The sequence below is a fragment of the Phaseolus vulgaris genome, chromosome 7 (assembly GCF_051622355.1).
Source record: "Phaseolus vulgaris cultivar YP4 chromosome 7, ASM5162235v1, whole genome shotgun sequence".
NCBI classification, from domain to species: domain Eukaryota; kingdom Viridiplantae; phylum Streptophyta; class Magnoliopsida; order Fabales; family Fabaceae; genus Phaseolus; species Phaseolus vulgaris.
In genome coordinates, this window is record NC_143504.1 from 8,382,111 (window position 1) to 8,409,553 (window position 27,443).

General features: G+C 30.1%; 1 protein-coding gene across 1 annotated transcript; it reads right to left on the reverse strand.

Annotated features, from left to right (window-relative positions):
• Window positions 1–17,571: 17,571 nt before the first annotated feature.
• LOC137829520 (putative pentatricopeptide repeat-containing protein At3g23330) lies at window positions 17,572–19,558 on the reverse strand. Its single transcript, XM_068636337.2, has one exon. The coding sequence runs from the start codon at window positions 19,334–19,336 to the stop codon at window positions 17,924–17,926; it is 1,413 nt and encodes a 470-aa protein (XP_068492438.1). The 5' UTR covers window positions 19,337–19,558; the 3' UTR covers window positions 17,572–17,923.
• Between the last annotated feature and the right edge of the window lie 7,885 nt (window positions 19,559–27,443).

The window sequence follows — 27,443 nt, forward strand, 5'->3', positions numbered from 1 at the left end:
TAGTAGGAATGATTTAAAAAAATAAAGATTAAAATTTTAATTTATATTGAGTATATAAATTAAATTCTTAACTATTTAATTATTCATTTGTAAAATGTATACTTTTTAAAACATTTCTCCTTTTAGATAATACCAGTGAAATCCTGACATAGTGAACATCAATTTTGATCTATCAAAATTTCTTCAGTTTTTTTTCTCTATAAAATTGTTTATCTAGTCTTTTTTATGTTTTGGATTTTCCCAGGTTTATTACTTGAGAAAGTGACATTTCATCAAAATTAAAAGTTGATTTTTGTGTTTTGGATATTTTATAGGTCATTCAAGTTTTTAGGACACTACAAGAAAATTATGAAATAAAAACCAATTTTTAGATACAAAAATAATTAGTTGCAATAGTAACTAATTTAGAGGTCTTTTAAAAACTAAAAAAAAAATGGTTTCTAAATTAGTTTCTATTATTGTTAAATAGTTTCTAAATTGGTATTTAATTAGCAACCAATGTTTTAACTACCAATTATTTAGTTTCTCAATTTGGTCTCTAAAACCTTGGTTACTAATTAAATACAAATTTAGAAACGATTTAACAATAATAGAAACTAATTATTTTAGTTTCTAAAAAATTGGTTTCTATTTTATAATTTTCTTGTAGTGGAAGTTTAAGATTCTTTTCTATATAAGGAATCTCTTTGACTTGAAGGATAAATAATTAGAGAAGTTGATTAATTAAGTGTAATTCAATTAAATTTTGATCGAAGAATATGTTGTGTTGAATTGACGTGAAGATTAACTTGAAGTCAAATTGAATGGAGTTAACATTGTTTTATCCCAAGATTAATATGATTTTTGAGGTTTAGAGTAACATTTTAAATTAGGATTAGTCTTTCATAATACGTTGGTTTATATTAGCTTATTTTGATGTTTTAAATCAAGTTCGAATAAGTAGTGAGAAATGTTTTTGTACCTGTATGGATGTTGGAGGCCAAGTAATCTTGATCTACGTCGATACACTCTTTACCTCTTCCTAGGTTCTCTTATTCTTCACGTATCTTTTCTCATTCGCGTGCCTCGGTCGGCCGGCGGGAGTACCTGCGATTGCACTCCGAAGCTCAAGTCAGCGATGGTGCTTAAGCGAGAATTCTCCAATCTTATGAAAAACGTACATCTTTTTTCCTCTCTCCTCCCTTTTTAGTAGGTTGACTTGGGCATCTACCCTGTGGACTCAGTGAACGTTCATTACTCGCTATGGACATGCTTAGTGGTCCTCGGATCGTGCTTGATGGTTCCCTGAAAATCAGGAGGGTGATCTAGAGAACGTGTTTCGACTTAGTCAATGGTTGTTGTAACTGCTCTTTTACTTCACGTATAACAAAGATGTAGAATCATGTTCCATTTTTTATTTTGTAATAATATTATTTGTGATACATACGGTGTAAAGGAGTTTGTTGCCCAACACCTTCTTTTTGTATACACTAGCGAGTACCTTATACAAACATATTTTTCAATACTCAACCACTAGAATTGATATATGTCACATTCCCTCCTTTATCGTGTCAATAAAATAGTGACATGTGCTTAATATTTTTTTTTAAAGTAACTTTTTCATTTTTTATTACTTTTATTTTCACTAAAATATTAATTTTCATCTGTGCACCCCATCCATTTATAGACCTTCCTTAGTTGATACTTGTCAGACTATTAAACTTACACTCATTTAATCATAGACTCTACTTCTCATTATTGTGTTGGCTTTCATCTTCTTCTGTGCTTTCATGTGTTTTTTCAGAGTATTTAACCCAAGGTATGGATAACCATTTTTGATAATTTGATTCAATATTTAATGTTAAAACATTCTTCCAAATGAATGAAACTGATTTTGATGTTCAAATCATAGTGCTATCAGTTTTTGCATTTCACGTGCCTAGCGGTACAAGTTTTATGATTTTTTTTTGCGAATATATTTAAAAATCAATAACACTAAACCTTAAAACCAATTTTTAGATACCAAAATAATTAATTAAATTAGATATATTTTTAAAATTTAAAAAAAAAATTAAATTAACTTATATTATTGTTAAATGATTTTTAAATTAATATCTAATTAATAATTAAGATTTTTACTAAATAAATAAATAAAATTAATTAAATCATTTTCGGAAAGACTATTCCGTATAAAAAAAGTTTTAAACAACTAAAAAGGCCTCATCCTCACCAAAACTGCTAAGGTATATTACAAAAATTGTAAAAGGTTGTCTCTTATATCTGCATGGATACACAAAAATGCATGTCCTGAAAGATGTATAGGTGTGCAGTTACTATTTTAATTTGTAGGAGAATTATCTGGCAGTGAATTCATCATCTTGCTATAACTTTGTAGTATTTATTCACTTTGATTACCTCACTAATAAATCCATCTCAACTCAACATTTGTTAATTATTATGCAGACCCCGCCAAGGCATGAGTTACTCATTCCGTAATGAAGGTGGCCAACAAGAAATGTCTGGGATCGATATCCAAGTTCAAGATGTGATTGATAATTCATTCGTCAACAAGAAAAAGGGCAAACAAAAACTTAAAAGTACTACAATTAGGGTTTCAAACAGGTTTTCTTCAAAATACTCCTCTAAACTTAAGCTACTTTTTTATTTGGTTTTGTGTACTCCAACTTTGCAGTGATCTAGTACTTTGGGTTAGTCTGCGTAGACTTTTACAAACAGTGTGTGCATTTCATTAGTTTAATACGGTATTCTCCTTTTATTCTGTATTTCAAATCAAAACTGATATATGGAATTTGAATCAACTGATGCTGACATATGATTTTGTATTTGAAAGTAATAAAGAAATCTTACTACTGATAGAATGTCTCTAGGGCTTACAATGCAGAAAAGTATAATGTGATTCTAAGAAAAGAATATGCTTTATTTAGTGCAGCTTTTGCGCTACTCGCTTTCGTAAAAAACGCGGTGGCATTTTTGAAATTATTTTGATTTACAAATATGGTTATTTGTATAACCGCACTTGTAAATCAAAGCGTTTGATTTACGAATGCGACTACTTATATAATCACACTTGTAAATCAAAGCGCTTGATTTACGAATGCGGCTATTTGTATAGCCACACTTGTAAACCAAAGCGCTTGATTTACGAATGCTTTAACCGCATTCGTAAATCCTTTTTTACCCTAAATTTTGAAGCGCGCCACACACAATTTCAAACTTTCTTTCTCGTCTTTGCCTTCGTTTCGCGTTCACACTCTGAGTTCGTCTCCTTCTGCTGCATCTGCATTCCATTTGTGCAATGTAAGTTTCTTGAACTCTCTTTCTTCCTCTTCATCTTCACAAATATATGCATAAATGTTTTCGTTTTTCTTATATATGTTTTTTTCCTTGCATTGGTGGTCTCGAAGCACTGTTTCGTTGGCTGACATTCGTTTTTCTTAGATTGTTTGGTTTCTTGCATTGCTTAGTACTCTTTCATTGTCTTCGTGGTTTCTTGTGGATTTTTTGGTTTGCTGCGTTGCTGCTTCCCTGCCCGCCGTTGCTTCTGCTGCCGCCACCGTTGTTGGCGCTCCCATGACTCTTCATCAACGTTGCCTTCAAGATTGACGATGTTTTAAAATTTTTAATTTTTTTTAATGATTTGGCGTATATAAGTGCGGTTAAAGCAAATAACCGCACTTGTAAATGGTATTTATAAATGCGGCGCCGCATTTATATTTCTTGATTTACAAGTGTGTTGATCAAATACGGCTATAAAGCCGCATTTATAAATTCGAAATAGCCGCATTTGTTTTATGACCCTATTTTCTACATTAGTTTTAGTTTAAATTTTTTTGATTCTTAATTATTATCCTATATGACACATGACAAAATGACTACTTTTTATGTGTTCAATTCTAATTCCAACTCCATTATACTTTCATCATTAGTTTTATTAATCCATTGCAAGTTCTTCCACTTTCAAATTATGACATCATCTTTATTTTAACAGTCAAAGTTCAAACGGAAGGAGGAGAGGAGGAAATTCTAGAACTTAGAACTGGTCATAAAGGTGGAAAAGGTATTGAGGGGCACTTATAAGCTCAGAGGATGTTGATGTTGAAGTAATTTTCATTTGAACTATACAATAAAAATACGTCAAACCATATCTTATCTTTCTATTACTGATTTTGTTTGTGTTCCTTGTGTATCCGGAGTGAAAATTTTCATGTAATTGTTATAATTATTATTAATGTTGTTATTTTAAAAACTCATGTTGTTTGTGTTATTTATGTGTTGAGAATAAAAAATTTCAGAAGATGTATTGTTATTATTATCATTCTTATAGTATGAAAATCATTAAGTAGATATTGATTTAGATATTAAAAATAATTAATTACTTTTTTTAACTAAATTAGATATTATTTTAAAGATTAAAAATTAAATATTATTTTAAAGATTAAAAATTAAATATTATTTTAAAGATTAAAAATATTATTAGTATTAAAAGTAGTTTTTATTATTAATAAAATTTATAAACTAGTTTTTAAATTGATATCTAATTAACACTACAAGAAAATCATGAAATAGAAACCACCAAAATAATTAGTTACAATAGTAACTAGATTAGAGACCATTTTAAAAACTAAATAAAAAATTGATTTCTAAATTAGTTTTTATTATTGTTAAATAGTTTCTAAATTGGTATCTAATTAGCAACCAATGTTTTAAAAACCAAATTTAGAAACTAAATAATTGGTAGTTAAAACCTTGGTTGTTAATTAGATACCAATTTAAAAACTATTTAACAGTAATAGAAACTAATTTAGAAATCACTTTTTTTTTTTTACTTTCTAAAATGGTCTCTAATTTAGTTATTGTTGCAACTAATTATTTTGGTCTCTAAAAATTGGTTTCTATTTCATGATTTTCTTGTAGTATAAATATCAAGATTTTAACTACTAAATTTATATATTTTTTTAAAATTTTAAAAAATCCTAAAAATTGGTTTCTATTTCATGATTTTCTTGCAGTATAAATATCAAGATTTTAACTACTAAATTTATATTTTTTAAAATTTATTTAAAAATTTAAAAAATCCACATATTAAAAAAATCTATGAATTTGAACTAGGATGAAGTGAGGTACAAACTATATGACTTGTCATTGATATTTTAGATTGAATTTATGAACATGTGTTTCGGTCATATAGAATTAATTTGACTATTAATGACGTTTAACGTTTTGCAGGGGACAATTGAATTTTTTTTAGTCGTGATTTTCCTTTTTCTTTCTTTATCGTATTTAAATGTATTTAATATAATAATAAAAATATACTTACTATTTTATAATATACGATTTTGTAATAGAATTTATCAAAATAAATTTACTTGATTTATGTATATTTTTTTATCTGCATGTGTATATACATGGATCTAACAAACAATTTTCGATACCGGATGTTATCGAGTCTTACCGAATTATCTGACATCAACGGTACATAAATATTAATAAAAGAATTCTTATTCTAATACAAGATTTGGATATTAATTATATTTTATTAATATAATTTATTTATTTTTATATGTTATAATTATTTTTAAATATAATTAACTACTTATAATAAAATATTTATTTATAGTAAAAAAAATTAAAAATTATTTATAAATAATTTTTATAAAATTTAATAGAAAAGATTTTGATAATTGTAGTAAAAATTAAATTTTCATATTTTATTATCACAATAAAAAGATAGCAACACATAAGTTTATTTGCACGTGTTTTTTTTTACTATAAAATGGAAGGGCGCCGGGAAGGTGCACAAAGAAATTGTGGACGTAGAAAAGGAGATTTGTATCAAAGTTGTTGTGTGGGTTAGGGTCTGGCCCAACTCTGGCCTGAGCACTGCATTGCAGCGCACTAACTTCGCTTCTTATTTACATGTATTAATCTTAACGTTTTCTTAAATTACTTTTTCTGGACTGTAAAAATTATAATCTTTTATATTCTCCTTATTGGCTATTCATCCATTATTTTTTTTTATTTTTTTTTATTTTTTTTTTTATTTTTTTATCAGCAATTCATCCATTAATTGATCTGAAATTATTGAGGACGAAGTAACAGTTGGTTATAAAGTGTCTAATCTTCATTTTGTTTTTAATTGAGGATTATATATATATATATATATATATATATGGTAGTTTTTTTTTAGGTTGGAATAGTGAAGCTCAGTTTACCAAAAATAAGAGTTTAGAAATATGCTTCTGGAACAAGTAATCCAAAATGTATTAAAAATATCATGGACTTTTAAATTCTTGTTTCTGGAAGTGTTGGATGAACATTCCAGAAAATACAATCCAAAATAGTAGTGGAAGGTGCAAACTGAATTTTGAATTCATGTTTTCAGAAGAGTATTTTAGAAATATGTTCTAGAATACTCATTCTAAAATGTTATTCAATATGTTAACCTCCGCTTCAAATCGAGAACGATAAAACGGAAGGAGGTGTGGATGAAAACCGCAAGACGAATTGTAAACTCTAAACTCTGAAACGAGAACATATGAATAGAGAAGGAGAAGAAGAAGTTGAAGGAAGAAAAAAAGTAAGATTAAAGTTAAAAATCTTTAAGGGCAATTTTCACATTTGAACATTCGATGGAATGCAGGTTCAAATTTGGGAGTGCAGGAAACAAGACTCTTTCTTCCTGCACCTCCATACCTTCTTCTCTCACCTCCATAAATTTTCAAAAATCTGGAAATCATTTTTTAAATTTGTAATTACCTTCCAGATTACATAATCCGGTAGTCTTTTTTCAGATACATGATTACTTTTCGGATTACATAATCCGGAAGTCTTATTTAGCTTCCGGATTATGTAATTCAGAAGTTTTTTTCAAATGAGTTTCCGAATTACATAATTCGGAAACTACTCTATGGGAGTGGCACAAGAAGGAGAAAAATGTATTTTCATGTTGTGTATGGAGGTGGTAGAAGAAAATATGGAGGTGCAGGAAGAAACAGTCAGGAAACAATAGTAGTCAGCTTGTGTAACAGTGCCCAAACCAAAACCACGTGGAGACATGGATAAAACAAGACTATTTCTTCCTGCACCTCCATATCTTCTTCTGCCACCTCCATACACAACATATAAAAATACATTTTTATCTTTTTTGTGTTATTCCCATAGACTAGTTTCTGGATTATGTAATCTGAAACACATTTAAAAAAAACTTCTGGATTACATAATCCAGAAGCTAAATGAAACTTCCGGATTATGTAATTCGAAAAATAATCATGTATCTCAAAAAAAAATTTGGATTACATAATCCGAAAGCTAATTATAAATTTAAAAAATGACTTCCAGATTACATAATCCAAAATATTATGATAAATATTTTTGAAAATTCAAAAATTTATGAAGGTGAGAGAAGAAGATATAGAAGTGCAGGAAGAAACAGTCATAAAACAAACATATAGTACCTCTATATTAAAATATAAAGTCAAAAATAACCTTTTAAAATTTTTATACCTTTAGAAAATATATCAAAAAAAATTAGGAATTACATGTTCTATAAATATTCTAAAAATATATTTTAAAATAAGAATTGTGAATAGCATTCAAAATATATATTCTAAAATTATCTTTTGACTATTTCGAGTTATTTATTCCAAACTATCTCATGATAAAAATGTTCTTATGAGATAATATTTCTAAAATAATTTAAAATTTCTGAAATATTTGTTCTATGAATATAAAATTTATACCCTTTCAAAATACGTTTATCCGGAAAGCTTTTATGCTTTATTTTTTACCTTATAGTTTGTAGAATTTGCTTAAAAAAAATGGAATGCCTCAAATTGAAAAGTCAAAGATGTAAATCTATATCATCTTCAAGAAAATTACATTTAATTTTGTTTTAATAAAAAAATTAAGAAATTTCAAACATTTCATTATTTTTTATTTAAAGTTGATTATGATTAAAATAATGTTTGTTAATCTAAACTATTCGAAAGTTCATATTTTATTATACTATTTTTAATTAAAATTTAATAATTTTTTGAAAAAAATAATAATTCATTGAATAATTGATAATATATAATAATATTTTAATTTAAAAATAATATTAAATACTTATCTAAATAAATTCATAATGATGAAAATTATGACATTAATAAAATACAATATTTTATATAAAGTTATTTTTTATTATTCTCTCATCTAAAATTTCTTTACATATGCTCGATTAAATACTAGGGGAAAAAATATTTTAACGGAAATTTATTTTTACATTATTTAAGATTAAAGCCTCTATTAAGTCATTTATTAAGGGTTGTAATTTCTCCTGCTAAACCATCCATTAAATCTCGGGAAAAGCCTTTCAGAACCCCTGTTAAATACCATGGATTTAAGAACCTCCGTAAAATACCATGAGTTTCAAAACCTTCGTTAAATATCATGGGTTTAAAAACCTCTGTAAAATATCATGGGTTTAAGAACCTCAGTAAAATACCATGAGTCTCAAACATTTTGTAAAATGACTTGTCGTTTGAAATAATGTTCAACCCCATTTTCCACCATCTCTAACAATCCTTCTGACTTTTCTCTTCCACCGTAGACACACTCCTCTCCAGCACAGACTCAATGGTCGTCGACGACAATCCTAACAAAGAATCATAATTCAGTCACACTTATGTCTATTATATCTAAGGAGAAGAAACACTAAAAAAATGCATTATCTTCTTCTTACTCCAATATTGCTTCTTTCATCACCTTACTACCTCAACTTGGATCACAAGCCATTGTTACCTAATTCGACAACAACTGATGTTTATCACTGCTTTATATATCCTAAATAAGTGTGTTATCTATCATATGTGACTTAAAAGCCATGTGTGTTATTGGTTAAAGATTGCAAGAATATATTATAAGGAGAAATTAACTTTATCACTTCTCACTTTCACAGTGAATTAATTATTAGATGTATTTTAAAATAAAGACCTTAATTTAAAATATTTCAAAATTATTAGAATTAAATATTAACAATTATAACTAAAACTAAAATTTCACATAAAATATACATACATCAAAAGCTAAAACAAAATAAGTCAAGTTTTTTAAGTATGAGCTCGCAACAAAAAAAACTTTGAATCATATAAACCAACTACCATGAATCATAAAAAATATGCAAATACTGTTGAAATACTTATTATCCAAAATTAGTTTTTCATATACTTATTATCCAAGGTTATTTTGTTGAGTTTTTAAAATAAAATTTTGAAACTTTAGAAAACTTATTTGTAATGTAAAGTTATACTTTCAAAATTTTAGAGAATTTAGTTATAAAATATATTAAAATTGTGTTGTTTTTAATTATTTTATTTATAAATAGATTTAATTATACTTATTTATTGAAGTTTGAAAAATCTAGAGTATTTTTTGAGGTTCTACAATAAATCTTTGAAATTTAACGAAGGTTAAACAAATCTCCGTTATTTTGTCGAGATTTTAGAAAAAATCATTGGAATTTAACGAAGGTTAAAAAAATTACCGTTATTTTACTAATGTTGTGGAATAAACCTTTAGAATTTAATAAAGGTTAAAAAAATCTTCATTATTTTGCTGAAGTTTTAAAATAAACCTTTGAAATTTAACAAAGATTAGAAAACCTATGTTATTTTGTTCAAGTTTTTGAATAACCTTTGGAACCTAATGAAAGTTAAAAAAACTCTTCGTTAATTAAATCAATTTCTAATCTTATATCAACTTCCGCTAAATAACCTCCGTTAAAACTCCTTTTTCTTATAGTGAAATATACGCAATCAAATATGTTTTTAAGTTTATGGTAGGCATTTTTATTTTGAAATTGTGCTTAGTAGTAAAATGAAATCTATTCTCAACATCAAATTTTTAATTTCATTAAGGTTTTATGATTTAATATGTTTTTTTTATTTGTTTTCTTTTCAGTGATTAATTTGTTCTTCTTTCTCGTGATTTTGATATCTAGTTTTGTGGAAAAGATAAAATATTAAATTTTATTTTTAGCAATTTAGAGTGTTTTTCTAGTAAGTAAAAAGGAAAAAAGGAGGTGTGTAATATTTAAGTAGACTTTGAAAAAAATATATGAAACTATTAACTATAATTTTTTTATATTACATCAGGCGACTGATGTTTTATGAAAATGAGTAACATGGATAAATAATGTCTTAAATTAAGCACATTTTTTACATTAGTAAATAGAGTTCAATAAAGGGGTGATACAGATCCAATTGTCTTATTCATATTTACTATTTTTGTCAAAGGCTTAAGTCATCAGCAAGAAGGAAAATTGTTAGCATAATTAGTTTAATGACAAATATACTAATCACATAATAGAAAGTATAAGTAATTATCGTTTTCCTAAAAGTATTGGTGGAATAGGAATAGTGTTAGTTGTAGTCCAAAGGTGCAAAATTTTGTAGTATAAAATTTAAAGTAAGAGGGAGATAATTTGAGGATTGAATCTATCTCTTTTTAGGTTACATTCTATAGTACATTCAAAGGTATTTTGTGGACTAAAAATTACATGTTTTCATATATTTTCACAAGAGAAATAAAGTTTGCAAGTGGACAATTGTATTGTACTAATGACTGTTAAAGATAATTTAAATTAGCATAACTACTTTCAATTATAAAATTTAATAAAAAAATATTTTAATAATTATTGTAATTTTTTGTTCATATTTTATTATCACAATAAAGAGATAGCAACACATAAGTTTATTTGCACATGATTTTCTTTTCACTATAAAATGGAAGGGCGCACGGGAAGGTGCACAAAAAAATTGTGGAGGTGGAAAAGGAGAGTCGTATTAAAGTTGTGTGGGTTAGGGTCTGGCCCAACTCTGGCCTCTACAGAACACTGGGTTTTTCATGTCTAAGCACTGCATTGCAGCGCACTAACTTCGCTTCTTATTTACAAGTATTAATATTAACGTTTTCTTAAATTACTATTTCAGGACTGTAAAAATTATAATATTTTATATTCTCCTTATTGGCTATTCATCCATTAATTGATCTGAAATTATTAAGGACGAAATAATAGTTGGTTATAGTAAGGACCGAGAAAAATAGTCTTAGAGTAGAAATGGTATCATTAAAATGACACCTGAATATTTTATTATTAAAGTGAAAATGCTGTATAAATAGAAATTTAGTTATTCAGGTTTCAATTTAAAAAGAACCATTATCTCTCTAAAAACTTCTTTTTCCTTTCTTCTGCCTTCTCTCTAAAATCTCGACCTCCTCGCTCATCTGTTTGACGATCGGAGTCCACCATTGGACTCCTGGCAGCGAGATCTACAAGATTGACCGATCATAATCTTTCATAGAGTATGTTAAATTTTGTTCCCTTTTTCTTTTCCTCTCCCTCCTCTCTTAGATTTTGGCCTCCTCTTTCATCAGTTTCAGAGTCTGCCATTAGACTCCTGGCAGTGAACTCTACAAGTTTGACCGATCAAAATCTTAGATAGAGTAAGTTCATTCTGGGCTCTTTTTCCTTTGAGTTAGTTTTGATCTGGTTGGGTTGCCTTTTAATTTAAGTTTGCATGTGAGGTTTTTATCTTCAGAATTAGTCTCTGTTAGCTCAGGGTCCTAGTGATGTAGTTAGATTTGTGATCAGGACTCTGTGGTGCAGGTTAGGGTATCCTTAAGCTTTTGGTAGGTTTGGAGCTCTTAGTGAGCATCTGCTAAAGTCCAGGTAAGGGAAGCTAGTTTAAAATCTTCAATAGAACCCTAGGTTAGAAGATTTGAATGTGAGTGTGACGGGGTCACCAATTCCAGATTTTGTTGCAAGATTTCTTGTTCTGAGTAGATGGTAGTTTGTTTGAAATTGAAAGTGTTGTGATTGAGAATTGGTTGTTTGATTTAAATGGTTTTGGAATTAGAAATCATATATATGTATAAATGGACATAATAACTCAATGATTCAATGAGAGTGATTGTATCATGTTGAACAAGAACTCTCAATGTAATGTGTAGATTTATAATTTATGAATTGAATGAGATATTGATTTATAATCTAATAGGTATATTAAGTTATGCAGAATTTTTCTGCATATTTCGCTCAAGCTAAAAAAAATTTGGGGTGCTCTCTGGATGATTTTAGCCCAAGCTAGCGAATTTTAGCTCAAGCTAAAATTATGGGTGCTCTGGAGGATTTTAGCTCAAGCTAGCGAATTTTAGCTCAAACTAAAATTCTGGGTGTTCTCTGATGGATTTTAGCTCAAGCTAGCGAATTTTAGCTCAAGCTAAAATTTTGGGTGCTCTCTGGTGGATTTTAGCTCAAGCTAGCGAATTTTAGCTCAAACTAAAATTTTGGGTGCTCTCTGGTGGATTTTAGCTCAAGCTAGCGAATTCTAGCTCAAGCTAAAGTTAAATAAAAATAAAAAAACATAAAAAAAAATATTAAACTAATTTTTATTCGCTTTTAAAAGATTGATTTATTTATTTCTATATAGTTTTTCTTATAAAGTATGTAAACTTTTATTTCATGTATAGTTAATTGAAAATCTCTTTAATTAAGACATTTATATAACTAGTCGATGAATTGTTTTTTATTTTGGAAATTCTAAACATTGGTATTATTTGATTATTTGATGTTGGATATTATGAGGTTCAAAATATGAATTCTAATCAAGACATAGTATTTTCAGGAAAGAGAATACCGTGTTGAGATTGTTATTAGGGTGTATTGATTTGTGAGTGTCCTGTGAGTGAATGAGACGATCCTGACTCTACTGATATAATGGAATCACATAGATGAAGTTATTCAATTGGTGAGAGTTGAAGGAGGTCCATTTGGCTGAGTCTGAGGTTTGAAAGAACTGATCATAGCAGATCAAATGGATTTACCCTGTCATATGAAGATGATGAGGAGATATTGAGATAATTATGCGCATGGTTGTGTGGGTTTCACAACAGTAGTATGACAGGTGCAGGTATCTGGATGCTAATTTCAATACACGAGTCTTCCGGAAGTAGAGTCAAGTGTCTATGTGTTATGAGTCAGTAGAAGTTTGTCATGAGAAAGATGAATATTGAAATTGTTGATAGACACTTGATGGTTATGTGAAATGCATGAGAAAGGATGAATTTATGTGGATGTTTAAAGTCATATTTGTGTAATAAGTTTTAAAAATACCTAGCTTACCCTTTGTTTTATTTTGTGGTTGTTTTTCTTTGATCTGTGATGATCGTGTGTATTTTACACGGGAACAGATGATGTTACAGGTGATAAAGTTTCTAGGTGAGAAGATGGATGAGGGAAAATGTTTTTTTTTTCTTTTGAAATTGTGTTTTAAATTTTATGTAAATGTTTCAAGTCTTATGAAGAGAGAGATAATATGAAACATTAAAATAATAAATTTTAGATATATTTGTATTATGTTTATATATTTATTTTAATATTTCATACCGATTATGGTTATAGATATGGAAAAATTTAGAGATGTTACAGTTATAAAGTGTCTAATCTTTATTTTTGTTTTTAATTGAGGATTACGTGTGTGTATATATATATATATATATATATATATATATATATATATATATTTTGTATAGTTTTTATGTTTTTTTATTTTATTTTTGAAGTGTATTCTTTTAATTTATTGTGCCTAAAAATAGCCCATTATGTCTGTATCTATATAATAATTATTTTTTCATAGGAATTAAATAATGGTAATTATTTATGAATGGGATAAACAAAGTATAAAAATCAATTAACTTTATATTTTCAAGTATTGTAGGATTAAAAGTATCGTGCTTAATTTTTTTCAGATAAATTATGATGGTTAAACATATCGAGAGTGTTTATTGTTGTGATGAATTTAATATTTTTGTTTAAGTTTTTTTATTAAATCGGTTATTTTTAACATTAATATAATTTATCAAAATTTTCATTCTATTCAATCACGATAATGTTCATTATGATAGAAAATTTAAAATAGTAAATTTAATTTTCTCTTACTCATAAAAATGTTTATGATTATCTATGTAAGGTTTCAGCAATTAGATACAAAAATCAAAACAAGTTAATAAGATAGACCACCCGAAAGAATTCTACAACCATGCCAAACAAAAACAATTATACGTATTAATTTTTCAACTTATTTAACCCACATTTCAAATCCGATATATTTTTTTACCTGTCTCATTTTTTATTTATTTATAAAGGAGTCAAAACTTAATATATAATCAAGTGGGTTTATAAAATATATCTTGAATTGAATTAAATTTAAATATAGAATAACTTATGTTTGGATGTTCTTATGACCATATAAGACTTTGATTCGATTTAGATGTTATTTAAATTAATTTTTCCTCAAAATTAACTTCGTTTTCGGAACACATTTTTTACCTTTAAGTTGACTCAATCATATCATTAGGTATATGACATTTTGTTTATTATTTGATATTAATTTTAATATAATTTTTTTATTTCTATGTGAATTAATTCAAATATATAGTTAAAATAGATTTTATATTATATATTATTACCTAGTGAAATGGAATTATTTTATAAATATAATTGTTATACAGAAAAAGTCACACACTAAGTTTCAAATGTATAGTAAAAGTTTGTTCATTAACGTATGGATAAATATTACTCTTAATGACTTATCGGTACTCTCTTCTATCCCTTTGTTTTACCTATCTATTTTCAAAATGCCTGTTGGGGTGGCAAACGAGATAGTGAGTATTCAAAGGAATTTCCTGTGGGGTTGGGGCTCTGATGGAAGAAAGGTAGCGTGGGCTTCTTGGAAAAAGGTGTGTGAAGCGCGGGAGGATGGAGGGCTTGGCATCATTGACTTAAGGATTTTCAACTTGGCTTTACTCGGTAAATGGATTTGGCGTCTGGGGTCGGATAAGGGTGGTTTGTGGAAGGAGGTAATTGATTCCAAGTACGGGGGCTGGAGAATTTTGAGAGAGGGAAGGGGAGGAAGTTCAGATTCCCTGTGGTGGAAAGATTTAAGGAAGGTGTGGAGCTTAGAAGGGTGGGGTCAGAATTTTGAAGATGTCGTGGCTTGGAAGGTGGGTAATGGGAAGGAAGTTATGTTCTGGGAAGACAATTGGGTGGGTAGGGGGGCGTTGAAAAGTGTTTTCCCGAGGCTGTTTTCACTTAGTGTCTCAAAAGCTTCCTCGGTGATAGAGGTAGGGGCTTGGAACAACAATGTTTGGGTTTGGAAGTTTGGTTGGAGAATGAGTCTTTTTGAGTGGGAAAAGAGTTTAGTGTGTCTACTGTCTCAGGAAGTTCAGGGTGTGAGCTTGAATTTGGAGAAGGAAGATAGCTGGGAGTGGAAGGAAGGGAAGGAGGTAGGGTATTCGGTTAAAACTGGATATCAACGTCTAGGGGGGGGGGGGGGCGATTAGGGGAGAGAGAGGGGGAGTTTATGAAGTTATGGAAGTGTAAGGTTGTACCTTCTGCACATGTTACGGCGTGGAGGGTGTTGGAAAATATGTTGGCTACTATGGCTAACTTGGAAAAACGTGGGATCACGGTGGTAAGTTCTGTGTGTAGTCTTTGCTGGGTGGAGGAGGAATCTAACACTCATCTGTTCTTTGAGTGTAGTTTTGTGTGGCGAGTGTGGAACCTTTGTTGTGCTTGGTTGGGCGTGCAAAGTGTGTTTCATAATGTTCCACTGCAAAATTTCTCTCAGTTTAGGTTGAGTAACGTGTCTGTTTTGGTAAATGAGGTTTGGGGAGTGATTTGGATTGCGGTCGTCAACGAAATATGGAAACATAGAAACAGAGTAATTTTTAGAGGGGGTGTAATAGATGTATTGGAAGTATTCGCGTTGGTGCAACTAAAGGCATGGGCTTGGGTTACTTCCAAGTCGCAGGATGCTATCTTTTCCTTCTCTGACTGGTGTGTTGATCCTTTGGTCTGTATGAAGATGATGTTTTGATGTCTTATTTGGGTATAAGAGTGAGGGTTGTAGGCGGTTTTTTTCGGTTTTATTTAAGTTCTTAGGTGTTGGCAGGGTGTGTGTTATGAACAAGGTTAAAGGTCGTGTGATTTGTATAAGGGTTGAGTCACCCCTAAAGTAACTCACATTTATTCATTGTTTATTGCTGATAAAAAAAAAAACTCTTAATGACTTATGCACGCTATGATGTCCAAGATTCTCAAAATATAACACAAATTTCTACAGTTTGGATGATACGTTGAAGATCATACAAATAGCACAGAGAAGAGGGTGAGTGAATGTGTGTTATGAAAGAGAAGAAAAACATCTATTTATAGAAGAAACATTGACTTACAAAGTCACATGTTTCCACCATCTCTTACAGAAGAGTTTAATGAACTTTAAAAAAAAGAGTCAACATTCATGCGTGTAATGAATGGAGGTAGGCATAAATTAAGGATCCAACACTCAGAACAAAGCCAAAAACAAGAAAGTCTAGAAAATATTCCAAGTATTTATATTAACTAAAAACAATAAATAAATATAATAAAATAGTAAAAAAAAAATTAACATCTTTATTACACTTGCACAGAATTTTAAAAAAAAGACAAATTAAAACATATACGCAAAATCCAAATAAACTAAAAGATAGACACAAAATTCAAATGCAACCTTTAACATTATATACATAAAATCCATTAACTTTGTTATCTACTTTAAAAATATATAAATATAAAAAAAAAGTAAGTAGACTTCTTCCCTTCACCTTTAGAATACTAATGAGTGGAAGGGGAAGGCATATATTTTACACAGTTTCAAACATGTGTGAGAAATTATAACTACACATGAATGTGAACTAACATTTAAGAATGTTCAATACCCAGTTGACTAATGCAGAGTGGACGATAATACATTCAGATTAGAGACCATTCTCCTTCAAAATTATGACTAATGGGCATAAGCGTGTTGATTGTTTTTAAAGATACCTAGGCATGATGATTAGAACGATTTTTTTTTTATCAAAAAATAAATAAATTAATAAGAATATTTAAAAGATATCCCAACTTTTATACATAAAACTCAGCTCCTAAAACCTACTATCTTAATATCCACCACACATCTTAGAAATCAATAAAAAAAAACATAGAGCAACATTCCCATCCATCTAGCTACCACCCTCACTGAAATACCAGCCCCCATTCAAGATCCTAATTTAACCTCGGCGGCATTAGCTACTCTGCTACATCACCAGATTTATTTCAGAGAACATGTGGCCTATTTCTCACTTCATAAACCATATGTTGACTCCTCTTGTATCATTACAAATTTACTTTCTTACATCACACATGCCATGGTCGTAGCCTGTCTCCTTTCTTTCTTTACTGCATTCTCATCATTCCTGCAAAAATCAGAACAACCCCTACCACATACTGGCAGATAATTATGATATGAAATTTGGGTTTTTATATAAGTTTATCTTTTAGACATATTAGAATATATCAATGCAATTACTTCATCCACATTTACATATGCATATTAATAATTAAACGTCTAAGAGTACTTTTTTAAATCAATATTATCGAAACAGAATTTATAATTAAAAACACTTCTTGCCCAAATATTGTAAAATATAAATTAATTTATTTACACACACTTTAACTAAAATCCATTATGCTAGATCAAGTTCATGTAAAATCAATTTTACATAGTCACATATAATCATTCTTTCTAAACTTCCCTGCTGGGGCAATACTCCCTTGTTGTGACTTGTTATGATGGGAATCTTCAGAATTTGCAGTAGGAACTCGTCATCAAAATAGATCATTTTCCCACCAATTTGGTGTGCAGCCTACAAAGATAACTTCTCCAATGCAGTTCAGATCCAACCAAATCACAACCATTGATTGTTTATTGCACAGTACTTAGCGAGAGAGAAATTCATCAATGATCTATATCTGAATCCTGTGATTTCCTCTCTGGTTGTTAACTAGAGAGGATCCATTCAACTAGTCAGTCACCTGAACCCAACTGCATCCAACATCTTTTCTTAGCCCTCTTGTTTTGATCAATGCCCTCAAGTCTCCAATTTCCTCCCACATGCCAAACCGGGCATACAGATTTGACAGCATAATGCATATCCCAACATTTTGAGGATCTAACTCGAGAGCCCTCTGAGCTGCTAATTTTCCAATGTCTAAATTCCCTCGATCCACACAAGCACTGAGTAGAGCTCCCCACATAGAAATAGTACAATTTCCCATTCCCTTAAAGAGTGCCTCATTCAGCAATTCCCACGCCCGCTGCAATTCACCAGCCCTACAAAGTAAATCAACCAGGCAGCTGTAATGTTCTGGACCATGATCTATCTTGAACTCATTAGCCATTGATTCAAAATACTTGACACCAGCATGAACTTGGCCAGTGCGACCACAAGCAGATATCACTGTCAAGAATGTTATTCCATCCGGTCGGATTCCTTCCAACCACATCTCATCATACAAATCAACCACTTCCTTGTAATGGCCGTTCCTACCGTACACACCAAGCATTGAAGTCCATAACACAATGTCCCTACTTCTTCCTTCTTTCCTAATCTCCATCCCGACCAACTGGAACACTTGCCAAGCCTTCTTCACTAATCCACACTTACCATACATCTCAATCAACGCGCTCTGAAGAAACACATCACTCTCTACATCAGGTATCGTACGGAGCAAGTAACCATGCACTTGCCTACCCATTTCAACAGCAGACAATCCAGTGCATGCACGCAAAGCTGCTGATAGAGTAAAGTGATCATGCTTCAATTTCAACACGTGCATCTTCCTAACAAGTTCAAGTTCTCGAGCCCAAAGCCCAGCTTCGGCATAACCTGACAAAAGTGCATTGGCACAGACAGTGTTCTTCTCAGGAATTTCATCGAACATGAGGGTTGCATCTTGTACATTCGACAATTTGGAGTAGAAATCGATGAGAGCACTGCCCACAAACACACTAGAAGACCAACCTGATTTTACCCCCTGTGTATGTATCTGCTTTCCAAAATTAAGGTCTTTGACTTTGGACGAGGCGGTCAATGTGCTACACAAAGCGTAGGTATCTAAGGGGACACCGTTGGTGTGCATGAAGGAGAAGGAGGCGAGAGCGAGAAAGGGGAAACCTTTGCGACAGAAATCAGATATTATGGCGTTGAAGTGTAATGGGTTGGTGGAGTTCATGCATTTGAAGAAGTTTTTGAGTAAGTGAAGGTTGGTGTTAGGAAGGCATGCTGCGTATGTGGCAATGAGTTGGGTGTGGAGATGATGGGAGAGGAAGATCATGCCTGTTCTGAGTAGCTGAGCGTGGAGTTTCTTAATGGCTGAATCATCGGCACTTACACGACATTGGTGCAAGAGCTCGAATATGTTCGACTTAGACATGTAATAAGAAAATGAAAATGGAATACAAGTTTATTCTTTTTTTTTTCTTCTTTTAGTTCAAGTTTATCATATATTAAACCAGCACATTCCAATTTCAAATTTTTAAATCCAGAAAAAGTAAAAATTGAATGTAGATTTAAATCAAACTCACCTTTCACAGATTACAGAAGACTGCACCGAGACGACCACACCACCGCAATCCCTTCAATCACCCTTCAATCTAACTCCAACCCCTTCAATGACCCTTTAACATTAATTATGACTCTCACATAAAAAATATAATTTGATTAATTTATCTATTAATGTAAAAATAATAATAAAAACTCCCCTATTTAAAAGTTACATAAAGCATAATATGAAGTAGAGGGGAAAATATGATATGTTTAATGTAAGTGGAAAGTAAATTCAGATAACTCCTTCAGCCACGCGAGAGTTATGGTTCAAATTCGATATATACAGATTAATTACGACTCGATTTTAATCAAATTTTGAAGAATTGTGAAGCCAGTTTCGATAATTAAGATTTCGTTTGGCACTTTCTGAACTACATATTGTTGTTAAAGTGTGAACTGGACAGATAATTACAAGTGGATCCTCTAATACTTTCAGGAATGTAATTTTAAAAAAAAAGTGAAAATAAAAATCAGTAAAAAATGACAATTTTTTAATTAAAAATAATAATGAATGTGTACATCAAATATATCATCATCTGCATATTTGTTCTTCACCAACTATTGATGAACCTATCATAATGGTAATATCACCACATGTATACGTAAATTAATTATAACAAGCCAAGACTTCTCACTCCCCTTTTATCATCAATGCTTTAATAATTATTTTAGTTCTCCACAAAGTATTTTCTAAATTCAATGTTAAAATATTAAAATTTTATTATCAACTAAAGTACAATTTTTTTTCTTCAACAAGGAAACTAGATTTTTAATTTAAATGATAAAATAATTTATATAATACAAAGTATTCTGTATAATTCAATGCTAAAATATAAAATTTTCATTATAAACTAATATATGTCTACAAAAACAAATATCCTTTTTAAATTAAATATTACAATATACTCTTTTATTTATATCCTTTACATCATAATATTAGTTCTAAAACATAATTATAATGTTTTTATTTAACTATAAATTTCAAATACAAAATAAATAAATGTATAAATCTTTATAAAAAAACATTTATTTTTATATTAATTTAAATTTTTTATAATTTTAAGAAAAGAAGATTTTGATAAATAAATAAATTATATAAAAAAAATTACATTTCAATAACATCATGTAAATTTACATTTAAATTTATTCACTTTTAACTATTTTTCCTAAGTCCAAAAGAGAATGTAACTTGAAAGTCTTCTTAACAAAGTTTAAGGGCTGGTTTGTTTCGAGGCTGGTTTGTTTCTAAGCGAAGATGAACAAAGAAAATTAAAATACAAAGAAAATTAGAAAAAAAAAGAATAAAAACACGAAAAATGATAATTTTTTGGTTTAAAATGATTTGCAGAGAAAGATGAATTTACATTGTTTTTATTTAAAAAATATTAAATTATATACTGATTATATATGTAAATTATATTTTAATATATATATATATATTACATTTATAAAAAAATTTATTAATTATTAATATTAACTTTTATATTATAATAAAATAAACAATAAATAAAATTTTAATTTTAATTATTAATACGTATTTTTATTAAATTTAATACTAATTTTTTATTTTAATTCTAATCTATATTTTTAATTTTTTTATGTTAAATTATTTTATAAATTTTTAAAAATTTATTTTTTAAACTTATATTTATATATATTTAAAAAAATTAAAAATCTTTCACAATATTACATTAATTACAAACTTCAACAAATTTTTTTCACAAATTTACTCAATTAACTGTGAATCCAAACAATTTCAAATATTCCCTGCGGGTATGAGTGAGAACACGTGCTGGGTTTTGTATTACTCGTCTAATCAGATGTAATAAGTGATTAATGTGTTCATCAGTTTCAGTGAATTAATTAATCACAAATCAATCCTTTTCTATCTTATGTCAAGTTTGAGGTCTAATGGTTGTGGTGGGCTAGTTTGAATATAATATGACTTTCTTTTTCCGAGCAGTCTTTTCCTGAAAGATTTGCATGCATCATGATTTCATTAATCTGGTACAACATCACAATATTATATTCTGAGTTTAAATAAATAATTATTTTACTCATTCATAGAAAAAGTATAAAAATTTGCGTTCCTTATTTTAAAGTTTTAATAATAAATTTAAGTGATTAAATTACTTGAATAGTGAATTTGTACTCTCCCGAATTTCATTTAATTGTACTTATAAATATTTGGTCAAGAATCACAGTAGAAAGTTCTGTTATATTGTGAACATATATCAAACATGAAAAATATTTCTCAAATTGAAAAAACCTATAGTCCCACCAAATTATCTTCAAAGATGGATTAAAATTTGGTGTCCGAAGAACACTACCACCTCCCAAAGAATATACATAGAATTTCACAGTCATTTTATTATATATCTTATGCTTTCACAATCACTGACAATATTTATTTTCATATTACATGTTAAGAATTTTGCTTATCTATTCATTTTAAAAATAAATTAGCATTCAAAAATTTAAAATATATAATTACTAATAAAGATGATTCTTTTTATAAACACTGTTACTCATTTATAAAAATTTGTATTAATTTTTAGTGTACATTATTTATTATCAATTATATTAATATGATTTATTTTATTATTTTACTTTTTATATTTTATAACAATTTTCTTTAATTTATTTAACTATTTATAATAATAAAATTAGTTTATATTTAATAACTTTTTGTAATTGATAAATATCGATCCATAGAAAATGTAAGGACCGAGAATAATAGTTTTAGAATAGAATTGGTATAATTAAAATGACACCTAAATATTTTATTATTAAATTTAAAAGAGCATATAAATAGAAATTCAGTTATTCGGGTTTCATTCTAAAAAGAACTAACATCTCTCTAAATATTTCATTTTCTTTACTTTGCCTTCTCTCTAAGATCACTACAAGAAAACAAGCTCTTAGCTTCCAAATATTTGCGTGGGCCAGCAACGGACGCTAATATCGTCGGCTAAAATGGCACAAAACCCACACAAAATAGCATTCGACGCAAAACGGACGCCTTATGGATTTAATTTTTATTTTTTTTAAATTCAGTTTGCGTCGACCGCGGCCCACGCATATGCGTCGGCTTGCGTTAGTCGCGGCCCACGCATGTTTCACGTGCTCCACATTAATAATAATAATAAGTATAATAAAAATCATATTATAACAAAAGAATTTGTTTGGTGTAGTGGTTAAAGTGTCTTTGTGACTAGGAGGACCTGGGTTCACAGTGAGTAGTATAACAAGTGCGGGTCTCTGGATGCTAATTTCAATACACGAGTCTTTCGGAAGTAGAGTCAAGTGTTTGAGTATGTGAGTCAGTAGAAATCTGATAGGAATAATGTGGATGATAAATGTGATTGAAACTTGATGACTTTGTGCAAATTATGAGAATTTGATAAATTATGTGTGTTTTTAAAAAATCAAATTTTTATTAGAATTCTAAAAAATAGTTTGCTTACCCTTTGCTTTGTTTTGTGATTGTTTTCTTTAATTTGTGATGATCGTGTTTGTTTTGTTTCTTTTAAAAATTTTGTGTGTATATTGAAATCCCTATAAAGAGGGATTTTTTTTTAGATACAATTATGAGATAGTTGTAAGTTCATATGTTAATTAGATTTTTCTTTCTTTCTATTTTATTAAATATGAATAAAAATAGGAATGTTACAAAAAAAATAGAAAAATAAAATGTCCATTTACCCATTGTTATATATGGAATCATTTGTGTTGGTTATTAATTCTGATTTTATTATTATTAATTCTGATTTTATTATCCTTAAACTATTTTACCGTTATTATTGCATTAATGATCAGTTTACAGGCCTGTTAGTATTTCTTAGGGATGGTAAAGCGGGTCAGCCCGCCCCGCGCTTGGCCCGCAAAAATGCGGGACGGGTTGGCCCGCCCCGCAAAGTTATTGCGGGCTAGAATTCCCGCCCCGACCCGCCCCGCCCCGCCCCGCATAAGAGCTGGCCCGCAGGTTTGCGGGCCAGCCCGCGTTCTTTTTTTTTAAAATTAAATATTTATTTGTTTACATTTTGTTATTAAAAAATTGTCAAATTAAACTTATATATTTGTTATTATCAAACCTAATTTTTTTTCCTTCCTTTTCAAATATAGTCAAACATCAAAACACTAAGATAAATATCAAATATCACTATTCTTCCACTTCCAAAACATTAAAAATACCTAATTCCAAAACATTAAACATAAACATTAATTCAAAAACATTAAACATAAACATTATTGACATTCTTCCATTTCAATAACATTGGATGTCACCTTAGTAGAACCTTCATCAATTTTTTCATAATTATAATCTTCCCCGTCATCTGCATATATTAAAACAATGACAATTAATTAATTAATTTTTCATAAAAATAATACAATAAAAATAAGATAACTTTTGGCTCAATTGAAGGCTTGGTCATGGGTAACTTCTACTGGCCCGCGCGGGTTGCGGGCTAATGCGGGTTAGCGGGTTGAAAAGGTCATCCCGCCCCGCGTTTTTTACCTGCGGGTCATCCCTAGTATTTCTATTTTATAACTTTCAGTAAGTGTAATTTTATTATATATATTATTGAAGTAAATCAAAATGAATAAGATCAGTTCAACAATTTTGCAATCTTGTGCAATTACGTTCAATTAGATTCTACAACCTTTTGCCTCCTGTTATTTCCTTCAATTAGTTTCTACAATTGTTATCAGAGTCAGTCTGTTATCATGAATTCTACTCAATTATTAGGAAAAACTTACAATCGGTGGTGTGTGTGCAAATAAGAGTTTTGTTTGATTATCATGAGTTATAGGATGTCGTTGAGAGTGGAGTGTTTGCATTAGCTGCTAATGTAATTGAGGCGCAACTAGTAGTGCATCGTGATCAGAAGAAAAAGGACAATAAGGCTTTGTATTTCATTCATAAAGGGATGAATGACAAGACATTTGAGCAAATAGAAGAGCAACAACTGCAACTGATGCTTGGATCATTTTGTCAACCAATTATAAAGGTGATGACAAGATCAAGAGGGTGTGTCTTCAAACCCTGAGATGCCAATATGAACGGTTGCAGATGGAAACCACAGAGACTATTTATGTTTATATAAATAAAGTTCTTGCCTTGACAAATCATATGAAGACCAATGGTGAAACACATTCGGAGCAGACAAAGGTGGAGAAGATTTTGAGATCTTTAACTCCCAGATTTGAACATGTTGTTGTCGCAATTAAAGAGGCCAATGACATTTCAAAAATGACAGTAAGGTTATTGTGTGGTTCCCTACGAGCGCATGAGCAGCGAATGAATGACAATAATATTGAAAAACGAATTGAACATGCTTTACAAGCACAAGCCTCAATTGGTAGCTCCTATCATAAACACGGTATTTCACGAGGCAGAGGACGAGGACATGGTGGTAGCTATTCCAGCAAAGGTCGTGGTGGTCAGAATCATGAAGGTGCTGAGCAAAACAACATTGGTTCCAATCACATTCCAAGTTCAAATAACTTTTGGTGCGGGGAACCTGGTCGCGGAGGACGAGAATGCATGTATAATAAATCAAATGTGGAGTGTTATAACTGCCACAAACGTGGTCATTATGCAAATGAGTGCATATCAAAAGGTGATAATCATGTTGCCAATTATGCTCAAGAAGACGGTAATCACGTACAAGATGAAGAGGATCATGCAGTACTAATGGCAGCCACATAAAATGAAACTCCAAACAATCAGACTTGGTATTTGGATACAGGTTGCACAAATCATATGTGTGGTCAGAATGAGCTATTTGCATATTTGGATGACTCCTTTCGCACAAAAGTGAAATTCGGTGATGGCAGGTTCGTTCGGTGACTGGAAAATGATGAATTCTTATCACATTGAAGAATGGTGATCACAGGTACATGTATGATGTTTTCTATGTACCTGATATGAAAAGTAATCTATTGAGTATGGGACAGCTAGTCGAAAAGGGTTACGTGATGCACATAGTTAAAAATCAATTCTCAATTTTTGATAAAAAAAAGGTAGTTTGATTCTTAAAACCTTTTTATCAAAAAACCGCATGTTTCCAGTAAATATTCATATGGGTGATTTCAAGTGTTTGAATGCAATAGTGAATAATGAATCGTAGTTGTGGCATTTACGCTTTGGGCACTTAAATTTTCAGAGTTTGGAAAATCTCTCCAAACGAAATTTACTGAATGGTTTACCCCATATTCATCACCCTGATCAATTGTGTGAGGCTTGCATTTTTGGAAAGAATCACAGGATACCATTTGTTAAGGAGCCTTGGCATGAAAAATTTCCTTTAGAGCTTGTTCACATAGATGTTTGTGACCCGATGAACATATCATCAGTTGGAGGTAATAAGTATTTTTTAACCTTTATTGATGATTTTTCAAGGAAAACTTGGATTTATATATTGAAAAGCAAGGATGAGGTATTCCACAACTTTAAAATATTTAAAGCATTTGTTGAAAGACAAAGTGGCAGACAAATTAAGATATTGCGTAGTGATGGAGGAGGTGAGTACAAGTCTAATGAGTTCAAGAGGCACTGTGAAGAACTTGGGTTGCAACATAACATAACATGTCCCTACACAACGAAGTTGCCGAGAGAAAGAATAGAACAATCATGGACATGGTGAGGAGCATGTTTAAAGCGAAAGGTATGCCAAATTATTTTTGGGTTGAGGCCGTAACATGTGCGGTATATTTGATAAACAGATCACCCACTCCAAGTGTTCCTAACACAACTCTGATTTAGGCATGGAGCAGATTCAAACTCAATGTGCAGCACTTGAAGGTATTTGGGTCAATTAGTTATGCTCATGTCCCCAAGGCAGCAAGATCAAAGTTGGATGAGAAGGCAGTGAAGACCATTTTCATAGGATATAAGTATGGAGGATACAAATTGTACAATCCAATGACAAAGAAGGTGATGTGAGTCGTGATGTTACATTTGTTGAAGATAAGGAATGGCAATGGAATGCAACAGCTGAAATGGATTCAAAAAAACGATATATTTACGTTTTGAACAATGATGTGGAAGATGGAGTCACTCTTGAAGCACTTGCAATTCAACCTGAAGTTGTAATCCAACCTGAAGTTACAGCTCCAATTGCAACTATGATGGAGCGACCAAGAAGGCAGCAGCGACAACCTGTACACCTTCAAGATTGCGAAGTAAATCTTGATGATGAAGTTGATGACAATGGAGATTTGGTTCACTTTGCTTTTCTTACAGATTCAGAAGAACCCGTGAGACTTGCAGATGTCATTCAACACCCCAAATGGCAAAAGGCTATGAATGAAGAATTGATGGCGATTGAGAAAAACAATATCATGAATCAAATTGGTTTTAATCTAGATATTCCAATTAAGATTTATGTTCATATTGTCTCTACAATTAATCTTGCAGAGAATCCAGTTTTTCATCAAAGAAGTAAACACATTGATATTCGATATCACTTCCTGCGAGACCAAGTTGGGAAGAACATGATCAAATTGGAATACTAAGAAGATCAGATTATTGCAGATATGATCAAGTTAAGAGATATGATATGTTGGGCATGAAGGTTGTTCCAAATCAGAATTAAAGGAGGATGTTGGTTATTAATTCTGATTTTATTATTATTAATTCTGATTTTATTACCCTTAAACTATTTTACCGTTATTATAGCATTAATGGTCAGTTTACATGTCTGTTGTCTGTTAGTATTCCTATTTTATAGCTTCCAATAAGTGTAATTTTATTATATATATTGTTGAAGTAAATCAAAATGAATAAGATCAGTTTAGCAATCTTGCAATCTTGTGCAATTACGTGCAATTCTGCAATAAGAACAATTGCATTCCTATATTTTTTGAAGTATATGTTTTACATTTTTAGATTGTATAATCTAAAACACATAAATAAATATTTTGAATTA

Bases quoted from the DNA above. Each gene is read 5' to 3' on its own strand.
- LOC137829520 (XM_068636337.2), bottom strand. From the start codon at position 19,336: ATGTCTAAGTCGAACATATTCGAGCTCTTGCACCAATGTCGTGTAAGT.